A 10,841-nucleotide genomic window follows, 5' to 3' on the forward strand; every position below is an offset into this window, starting at 1 on the left:
TTAGAAAGAGGTCACTGAGATTCTCCATTTTCACAAATGGAGCACTGCATTTCCGCAACTTGCTGGACTATCTACATCTTGCAGTATTGAAACATGTAGTAGGATTTAGTGAAAGAAGGTAGCTAACAGGCTTCCAAAGTATAGGAATTAACAAATAAAACATCTGTGGCATCCTGGTATGGTCTAGTAAATTGCTATCATGTCTCTCCTTGGTTTTCTGTATTTGTAGAAAGGGTTCAAGTAAACCTTCCTCAGAGGTACAGAATTTTTGATATATGTTATAAATAAGGGAAGTAGTGGGAGGGAGGTGGTTCTTTCTAAGCCAGATCTATTTAAATAAAATGTCTAGGTAGTGATTTTTCATTAAAGTGGAGAAATAGTATGCTATGATCAAGGAATACAGAGTCTTCCCAGGGACTCAATCTATAAGATAAGCATCTGTTATGATACAAATACAGAGTCTTGCTTTCAGTCATCCTGATCATATCTGAACCTGGTGTCTGTGTTCAGAATGCTTTTGATCTAAATGGTATCACTGAAAGTTCACTTGAATTAATGGTGTGGTGTTTTCAGAGATGTTAGATGTTCAAGATTTCTCTTGGGATTTTTGGGTCAAACTGGCAAACATCTGTCACTAAAGTGCTAGGATGTTAGTTCTTTTTATAGCGGTGGCAGTCTTTACAGTGCAGGGTTTTATTCCCTATATTGCTTAGATTTTCATTGCTGACAGGAAAGCAGAGCCATTGAATTTCAGTAGGTAGCTAGGAGTCAGATAATTCCTTGACAAGTAGTGATAGTAACAGAAGCCTCTGATTACGTGTCTTTAGATGTCTGAACACTGTTGCTGCCATTGTGCTTATGGAAGCTTAAAAGCAGATCCTACATGTAGCCCAAGTAACTTCTAATAGAATTCCACCTGTAAGACTCACTGGTAGGAGAAAGTAGACCACTTGCTATAAATAGTCCAGGATGTTGGTGTTGACAGCCTGTCTGCACAGCATCCTGAAATTTCTTTCAGAAAGAGGATTGCTTTTGATCACTTTGATCACTTTATCTGGTGAATCAGAACCAGATGTATTTTATAATGGTTCAAGCTTTATACTCAATACTTCAGTATCGTGAGGCGTTTCTGTGCTGGCTCCCTGTTGGAGGAAATACTCGGTTTCTTGACCCTGGAAAAATGTTCATGTCCCACTGTAATTATAGAGCCTTCTGCAAATGACAAGAACTGTCAAGCTGCGAAACTGTTCCTTGTATCTAGCTGGACTTAGTCTTGCCCTGGTCTGTCTTCAAACAGTTGGAAAATGGAAAATGGATAGATATACCTCTAGACTCAGTACTGGTATTACTGACAGCTCTTTGTATGAAACTTAAATCCTTTTACTTAAAACAGACTTCTGTCCTATTTGATCTTGACACTAGTTGTCACTTGACAGCATCAGTTCTGGTAATTTTGGGTTATTGGCTATAAAGCAATACAGTCACTGGAGTGACTGAACTCTGGTTAGAGTTAAGTAACAGTAATATCCATGCACCACCCTACTGCCCAGGCTGTAAGATTAAAATTTGTATTACGAGACTCTCTTACTTAAGTTACATGTTTACTCTGAGGGAACTTAGGAACAGGAGAGGTGAGGCTCAGTTTATCAAAGCAGTGAAGGCTGTCTGATATGGCATTTATCTGTGTGGATAGTAGAGTTGCATGAGATTCCAAGATGAGTATAAAGACCCAAATTCTTCCCAAATGTGAATATCATTCAGTGTAGGCTGCCCCAGCTTCAGGTCAAAAGCTGTAGGACAGGTAGTCAGTGGGTCAGTCCAACAGCTGACTTCCCATCAAAGCAAAACAGTTTACTGTATAGTAGCTGTTCTTTAGATCAACCATGGTAGCTATGATCAGTGAAGCTATATTTCTTGGGTAGTAGCTACCTAGTTCTAGAAGCTTACTGAGAAGGAAGAGGATGGGTTGAGATACAATGTTCTTGATCCTAAGAAGTAGTTGGTGTTCTAGGCATATGGATTTAAACCCTAGCATAGCAGGGTGGTGGCATTAGGTAGAGACTTTAGCTGGTAGTATTCAACACTTGTCTTGAAATATGTTGTAGGTATTTAAAGTGAATGCACCACTGCCTCCACGTAAAGACCAGGAAATTAAAGAGGATTCTTCATATTCAGCTGGATATAACCAGAGTTTCTCTACAGCAAGTACACAGACTCCTCCTCAATGCCAGTTGCAACCTTCTCATGTTGCAGAACAAACCTCTGTTTCACAAGAATCTCTGTCTTCAGGTGAGAACTGTACTTATCTCTGTTTCAAGTAGTCTTTGAAGTTCTTCAGGTTGTAGTAGTATTTTAATTCATTAACATGTGCTGTGAGTTATATTCAAGTTCTTCTAAATCAATGACATTAACTGCTTATGTAGCACCTGTTAACGTTAGGGTTATATCAACTCTAAATCTTGTTGATGGTACAGTATGTGAACTTAATTTCAAAACTGATAGCAGGATGAAAGTCTGCTTCAAACTAGTTTCTCTAGCTGTTGTATGGATGGCATCACCTACAGGCCTGAAAGATGGGTTTCCCAGTAGGTGAGAAATTAAATATGGAGTGATACTTGTCAGAGTCAAACAAGTGTTTGCTTGGAGTTGAAGCAGTGATTAAATACTTCATTTGGGAACCATTAATTTGTTTTCTAGTAATACACAGTAGGATTGTCTGCAGTGCTGGGAGTTGCAGAATGTGAAATAAGGAAGCTGGGATAAACTTTCAGTGCTGAGGTGAATTACCCCAAGTGATAAGTATTTTGTGCTACTGGTATAAGACTAAAATGTGTCATCTGAGAGCTGTTTAAGATTTATAATTTTCTTGCTTTAAGAATGGGCTGGTACCCTTCCTTTGAACTTACAGCTCACAATATAATTACTGTAAAACACATGGCTGATCTTGACTGTACTAGTACTTGCCAAAATCCTCACATGGATATTACACCTTACTATATTAGAGATAAGCATTCTAGATGTTACTGATAGCTGTCTGCTACTCCTACTTATCACTCCAGCTGCATCTAGTGATGTTGAAGTTCGAGCTTTTTGTAGCAGAGATCCCTGTTGTTCCTAATGAGGCCCTACACTTATGTCACTTGTTTGTTACCAAGGAATGCTCATTTCTGAACTAGGAGGCCTCAGTCACAAGTACTGTAATTCAGTGAGGTACTGAGAATCAGCTGAACTGCAGGAACTGTTCATGTGTGTGCTTTTAGCCTGAAGCAGGTGCAAGCTGATGACAGCCTACACTTCAGCAAAAGATAATCCTGTTTACTTCTGTTTATATAGTTCTGACTTTGAGTTGGTTGAATATGAGTGTCTGACCTAAAGAATACTAAACTTCTGATAAGTGGGGTCTTGAGCTGCCTTATTCAACACAAAACTGACTTGCCTGATATTCAGATACTGTACCAGCTGAATTTATAGCTGATGCTAAGAATTTGAAATGAGACTGGCCCCTAAATTTTCCTAAAACAATATGTTCCAGGATGAAAGGAAGCTGACAGTTAGGAATCTGGATTTATAAGACTATATCTAATCAAATGACTCAGGGTCACTTAAATTACTGTTCTGCCACAGGAATTATAGTAGAAATAGACTGCTGTGTGAAGTCAAGTGAGACACATGAAGATTAAGAGCTCCAAAGAGCAATATACATGTAGCAGTCAGGACATATTTAGTTTGAATGCTCTTTGTCATCACTGATACTACAGGTGATCAGCCTTCTATACACTTTTTGGTGGAACATCATGATTTTTTGATTATTCCTGTGCAGAGCCACTGCACAAACTTCAGAAAGGGGTTTAGATTGTTACCCTGGATCAATTTTAAGCTTTTTGGATTGTTATGAAGCACAGTCCTGTGGAAACACTTTCATGGTTGTAAGGTCTATATTTAAAGTTAACCACTCAACTACTCAGTGAAAAGTGTTCTTGAGTACTGCTATACCTGTTGCTTGAGGTTGAACTGCATAAGAACATGTGGTAGGAATGTCTGGAGAGACTGAACCCAAATGTCTACCTGCTCACAGTTGATACCTGATAAGACTGAGTTTGTCTCATTATTTTGAAGGATGTCAACACTGAGGTGACCTAGTTTATCAGATAGACCACTGAGGTCTTGCTAGTAGTGTTTGTTCTAAGTGAAAATTCTTAATCAGGTGTTACTTGATTTTTATTCTAGCTTGGTTATTTTCTTGATGTTTCTAGCAAGCTTGTTCTGACCTAAGCAACTGCATCTTGCTGAATGCATTAGAGGCTTACACTGACAGCCAGGGCTGTCTACAGTGTACTTTAACAAGCATTACTCTCTACAGAACAAAGTGGAGGATCCCCACTTATTTGAAGTAATGAAGGAGCAGAACAACAGGATATTCAGAGCAGCTTAGTCTCTGAATTTCCTAAAACTGCCCTTGCTTCTAGGTGTGGTGACTTATTACAGTTAAAGCTTTGAATTAATCTGTGCCTTCTGTTTTAAACAGTGAATTATCAAACTGATGGAGCTGTTCCTGTTAGCAATGGTAGCCTTGCCTTTTACCCAGCACAGACTAATGTTATTCCAAGACCCCCTCAGCCTTACCTTAACAGTCGTGGGTCTGTCAGAGGATCTGCTAGAGGTGGAAGGTCACTGGCTAACTCGTATCGTTCTCCTGGTGGGTACAAAGGTATGTATGTCTATTTACTACCACCTTAAAAAAAACCTCATGTAGTAACACTAGAACATGATTTAACACAAATAGTATTAATTTAGGGTTTATGTGTGAAATTTCTTAAAACAAGACTTTAAGAGCAATGTACAGAGATTGGGGTCTTCAGTTGTAGAATTCAAGCAAGTTCATTCTGACTTTTATTTCCAGTCCCTGTACTTTGGCTGTCAGGTGAACCAGGAGAGCTATTTCGTAGCCTTTTGAATTATGAAAGTAGAAACTTTCACTAACAGGTTATTAAATTACTTAATTGCATAAACTTTTCTGCTTGCTCTTTTATTTACCATTCTGAACTTTTTACCCCCTTTATTCTTTCTCTTAGCATTTGTCTTGCTAACATTCTAGACAAGTATTTTCTCCGCAGAAGTCATTTGCAGCATTTGCCCAAAACAAGATGTGCTTTGCTTTGCACTGTTGGCTTTAATAGTACCAGCAGAAACTGGGATGGGGGAGAGGTTCTCAGCAGTGGAGAGCCTTTTTGGATTAATAAGAAACTGAAGAGTTTTAAGAGGATGGTGGTTTGGTCTCTGCAGATGAGTTGCTATTCTGCTGCTACTAAAGTACTATAGAAAGTTTCAGCTGACTCTAAGCAGATACTACTTGGTAGCTGTGGCCTATTCCCCTCTGAAGTGGAAGGGCACTTGGTCTGTGATAGTCTTTTCAGTTACTGGGCTGAGACTGCTCAATACCTTTTAGGAACATGTACCAGATAATGAGCTGTATACTTCTGACTTAAGTGTCTCGTACTAAATTGTTACTTGGTAGTTACCAATTGTTAATTGGTAGTTAGTCTAACAGCTAAAGAGGCTAATTATTATAGTAGCACCTAAATGTATGACAGTAATAGCTAAGCATCTGTAACAGCAAAATAAAGTATTTCTTAATTCTATGTTAAATCCTGTCTCTAGATCTAGCAAGCTTTTCAGCTGTTCTGTGAAGCCCTGTTTTTAAGGTCTGATGGTAATACTTGTAAGCATGTAATTTTGATACATCCACAGTGGGTAGTTCTGAGTAGCTAATGAAATGGATTCTTTATAGGAGTAGTGAGACTCTTCTACAAATTATGAATTAAGGAATAGATGTCTAATTGCATAAGCTAATACACATAATTGCCAAAAAAGAGCTCCAGTTGTGTTCTGGACTTGCACTGTAAACCAAACAATGAATGACATTAAGCAGTCAACTTTATTTGAACAGGTTTTGATGCTTACAGAGGCTCATCTTCAATAACTAATGGCAACTATGGCCAACTGCAGTTCCCTGGTAGAGATTACGCCGGAATGCCATATTCTCAGAGGGTAAATATTGACTTTCAGTAGCCTTTTAAACACTGAACAGGAAGTAAGTTTTCTAATACTGTAGCTTTTATCTTAACAGGTGAACTATTCCTTATGAGCTCAAGTTCAGTTTTGTTTCCTAGACAAAACCCTTTTTTTGGAACAGTCAGCAGCAGTTGAAATAGGAAGTCAGTTCAAACAGATAACATCTCTGTATAACAGATTGAATTTTAGTCTGAAGGGAATCTGAAATGCAAACAGATGGCATATATGATGTGGTATAACGAGTCTGTTTTACTATGGATTTTAAAGGTGGTACCCAATACCTCTGTAGTATAAAATAATGAACTCCTAACTGCTTTTTGCCTAGTTAAGCAAAAAAAAATAAATCCAAAGAACAATGAGTAAGAAAGCAAAGGTGCCTTGTGGGAGGAGGGTCTTCAGCTTTGAAATGAAAGTCTTCTATACAGACTCATGGACCTTGTAACAGACCTGAGATTTAAGATATTGCTCAATGAACTGAGCCGAGTGTATACTTCAGAAGCTAACTTGCTATCACTGGCATTGAAATAGCTCTTTAATTTTATACAAGCTATTGTAAATTTTCCCTAAGCAAGGCTATCTATATCTTAAGTCTGAACTCCATTATTGTCTATTCTAGAGCTTGAATTCATTGTGCAAATGAAAATATATTGTATTTGTTAGCCCTACTTGTTTTCAGATTTGCTTATAGCCATCTTTCTAATATTCTGTTCTCTCATAGGATGTTAATTACCAGCAGTGCTATAAAAGAGGTGGGATAACTAGTGGTCCTCGAGCAAATTCAAGAGGTAAGGCTAACATCAGGTTCCCAGTGGCACGTATATGTGCTTGGGTGTAGCAGATGAAGTGGAGTGCTATTGTGAATAGTGAGAAAAACAGTGGACTATCACTGATCAAACAGATTAAGCTTGGTATAAATTAACCAAGCTAGATGGAAGCTTACGTACTGTTTAGACAATGTTAGACAGCATTGTATGGCAGCAGAATTAATTTTGCTATTCTCAATTTGATGTCTTCACACGTCAAAGTTCTGACACAATGGTACCTTACTGGACTTTCTTCACAAATCAACTGACTAGGAAAACACACAGGATGCTTCCAATGTTGGATTTGGCTTCTTCCCTTAATTGCATGGTCTCCTCTGATTCTAGGTAAACTATCAGATCCCAGAAACTTTGTAAAGTAACTTTTTTTCTATGAAAAATAGTTTGGGAATACAGCTTTACTCTGTAGTTCCATGCTGGAGTGTGAAACCTGAAGAAATATGTTAAGAACGAGGTATTTGAATCCAAGAATGAATAGCATGTATTTTGAAAAGTTATAAACAAAGGTTACAGGTGAAATGTGAGATGAATAGAATAGTAACTGAAGATAGCTACTTTGAAGAACCAAGGGAAATTATGGTATATCATGGAAACTCTTAGGATAAAGCAGGCGATCTCTCAGTCTGAGGGAGGACTCATAGAATATGTTTCAGAAGAAGAGAATTAAATACAATTGTGGTGAGTTAGTTGACAGAAGTACTCACTAGCATTAAGATAAACAAATTTATTTAGTTTTTTTGGGTATCTTAAGGTGTTCCTTTCCAGTGGAAATAACAATAGCTTGCAGCTTGAGTGTGACTGCTTAAATTTCTCAGATCTGATAATGTTTTCATTCTAGACCCTTTTAACTTAGGTGTTTGAAAAAATAAACAGCTTCATTTTGGGGAATAGGGTGCAGAAAGCTTAAAAAGCAATTCCAGTTCTTCAGACTTAAAGTATTCTAGCATCATAAGCTGATATGACCTACTAAGGATGCAACTCCAGAAGAACAGTACTGAGGTAGCTTGAAGTGCAAATTCAAATCTTGAAGGTGACTAAAGGACTACTTGGTATTTTTCTGAATTTTTCCTGAAATTACATTATCTCCACTCAGAAGTTAGCAAATGTGTGGTTTTTTTTTTTTCCTGATACATATATGTGGCAAATACTAAAGCTAAAACTATTGCAAGCTACTGCCCTCTCCTACCTAAAAGTATGAGGACTAATTGTTCATAGTTTAAATTATGGTCCGTCTTGCTGAATGCAAGTGTGGTGAACACAAACTAGCTTCAAAGTTCTGTTCTCACTGGGGTCCTTTGACAACTTGAGGTAGCTGAAAGACAAATTTGTTAAAAAGCCTGTACACTTGCTGCTTAAGATTATGCCTGCAGGTTTAAGGGTATCCTTCTGTTATAATACTTATTTATTATTACTAATGATCTTTAACAGCAGGGTGGAGTGATTCCTCTCAGGTGAGCAGTCCAGAACGAGACAATGAAACCTTCAACAGTGGGGACTCTGGGCAGGGAGATTCCCGCAGCATCACCCCTGTTGATATGCCAGTGACAAGCCAAGCTGCCACCATACTACCAGTGCACGTCTACCCCCTCCCGCAGCAGATGAGAGTTGCCTTCTCTGCCGCGAGAACATCTAACTTGGCCCCTGGAACTCTAGACCAGCCAATTGTGTTTGATCTGTTGCTGAACAACCTTGGAGAAACTTTTGATATCCAGCTTGGTAGGTTCAACTGTCCAGTGAATGGTACATATGTCTTCATCTTCCACATGCTGAAACTGGCTGTAAATGTTCCCCTGTATGTGAATCTCATGAAGAATGAAGAGGTCCTAGTGTCAGCATATGCAAATGATGGGGCTCCTGATCATGAAACAGCTAGTAATCATGCAGTCCTGCAGTTGTTCCAGGGGGATCAGATCTGGTTGCGTCTGCATCGGGGAGCCATCTATGGAAGTAGCTGGAAATACTCCACCTTTTCAGGATACCTCCTTTATCAGGACTAAAATCCAGTGCGATGTTTACAAAAGAGCTGCTCCATACACTGTGGTGGAGGGGGGTGGGACTAGCTTTGCACTTACTACTGACTTAATAGAAGATGTGGTTCCATTATTGGGGGAAATGATGGTCCTGTTGTGCAAGGTGAAATCATGGAGTTGGGGTACTGAATCAGCACTAATTTGGCACTTTATCAGTTGTGATGTAGCCTTGCTAGTAAAGCTGTGAATGTATATTGTTTGCACTTACCCTAAACTGTATTAATGTCCAGCTTACTACACTATTGATTGCCTCAAGTATGGGCTATTCACAATGCCTTGTTGTGCCTCAATAAAACAAGTTAATATGCATTTTAGTATTAATCTTGCCAGTGGTCTTTATTTTTAGAACATATCAAACTGAGCTTATTCCTGATGTGGGGTGTACATGCATATTATTATGTATAACTGGTCTTCAAGTTTCAATAATTCAGGGTAAACTGTATAATTTAAATGGGATTACTTGTTTGTTTAGTTCTTGCTTGGTGCCATTCTCAAGAGTGTTCCCTTGATCAGAATGATGCATACCTCCTTCCTTTTAACCAAAAGGTCAAGAAATTGGAGGTGAAATGCTATATACTTCATTAGGACTACTTATTTTAAATGCATACCCCATCAAAATCTAGCTTTGTCACATCACCTGTCCTTCAGTAGTGATACAGTTGTAATTCTTAAACCTTGAAACAGTTACTGAAGGGCTGGCTCATGCTGTTATTCAGCTGCAATATATTTTAAAGTTAAAATTGACCCTTGTGAAGCACAAAGGTGTATGGCTTCCCTCCCCCATGAGACTTGAATCAGATTGTAATGCAACTTATCTCCTCCTTTCAGAGAACTGCTGAGGAACTTGCTATTTGTATTTGAAGCCTGCTTCTTGCATTTTAAATCAAACTTGAATACAAATGCTAGGAAGCATCTATGAAATTCCTTTGTTACAGCTAAGAGGCTGTATGAGCAGTCTTCAGTCTCTTATGGCCTGAGAACTGAAAAGCCATGATGCATGTCCATGTTTAAGCTGTAGCATGTCAAATGCTATAAAGCATTTCAATGTTTAAAATGGAAGTATGAACTAGGAAGAAGACTATAGGTCACTGACTCTTTCTACTTTTAAAAGCTTCAGCAGTTTGTTTTAGCAGTAGGAAGTACTTTATCTGAGGGGGTACTAAGGTAGCTAGCGCAAAAGGCTGACTGGTGTATGTAAGGATGAACTAGAACAAGGTAAAGCTGCTGATTCTTGGTAACTGGTTTTGCAACTTCCCATTTGAAAACAGTTCTCCCCTGCTATGATGCAGATGCCAAAACAAGTTGACTGGCATGACTTCATAAAGTTACTGGCATAAGGATCTCGGGTTTATTCCAAGCTTAGATTTCTTTTTCATGTAGATTTTTGTTTAGAGGCTGATCATACTTCAAGTCTTAGAACTTGCCAAAAGAATTAAACTGAGATGAGAAGTTGAGGCAGTATAAATTTTTAGGGTAGTTAGTTTTTACCACTACAGACAAAATGTCAAGCCTTAACTATTGAATACTAAGCCTGTATTTTGTACTTTTAAACATGCTAATTCTGACTTTAGCCAGTAAAGAGGCTTATTTCTAGAACATTCTTAACAGAGGATAAGTGGCAGGAGTTTTACCAGCAATTTTTTCTTAGACTGTTAACTCTCCTTGTACTCTAATATGGGGAATATGGTAGATAGGCCTAAGTGCTAGGAGAGTTTTCAGCTTGCAATAGCTTTGCAGCTGTAGACAAGCAGATTTTGTTACTTTTCTAACAGACTGCTCTAGATTTTTTTAGACATGTAGATCACTGACCCAGTCACCCCTTTCCCAGGCTGTCTGTATAGGGACTAGTAAATAAATGATTCCTATTGTGTGTATAGCAGGGTATCCCTTGGACTTCAGACTGTCTTAATGCAGGCTT

The 10,841-nt window shown here is 38.4% G+C and overlaps 1 protein-coding gene across 1 annotated transcript in view; it reads left to right on the forward strand.

The window, feature by feature from the left end:
- CAPRIN2 (caprin family member 2) overlaps positions 1-9,238 on the forward strand; it is a 35,066-nt gene extending 25,828 nt beyond the window's left edge. The window contains exons 13-18 of the mRNA XM_010086604.1: positions 2,106-2,289; positions 3,268-3,270; positions 4,526-4,708; positions 5,948-6,048; positions 6,791-6,857; positions 8,322-9,238. Coding sequence (XP_010084906.1) covers positions 2,106-2,289; positions 3,268-3,270; positions 4,526-4,708; positions 5,948-6,048; positions 6,791-6,857; positions 8,322-8,890 — 1,107 coding nt within the window. The 3' untranslated portion in view covers positions 8,891-9,238. The remainder of the gene's footprint in view (positions 1-2,105; positions 2,290-3,267; positions 3,271-4,525; positions 4,709-5,947; positions 6,049-6,790; positions 6,858-8,321) is intronic.
- The last annotated feature ends 1,603 nt before the right edge of the window (positions 9,239-10,841 follow it).

The sequence above is a fragment of the Pterocles gutturalis genome, unplaced genomic scaffold (assembly GCF_000699245.1).
Source record: "Pterocles gutturalis isolate BGI_N339 unplaced genomic scaffold, ASM69924v1 scaffold12906, whole genome shotgun sequence".
Classification (NCBI taxonomy): Eukaryota; Metazoa; Chordata; class Aves; order Pterocliformes; family Pteroclidae; genus Pterocles; species Pterocles gutturalis.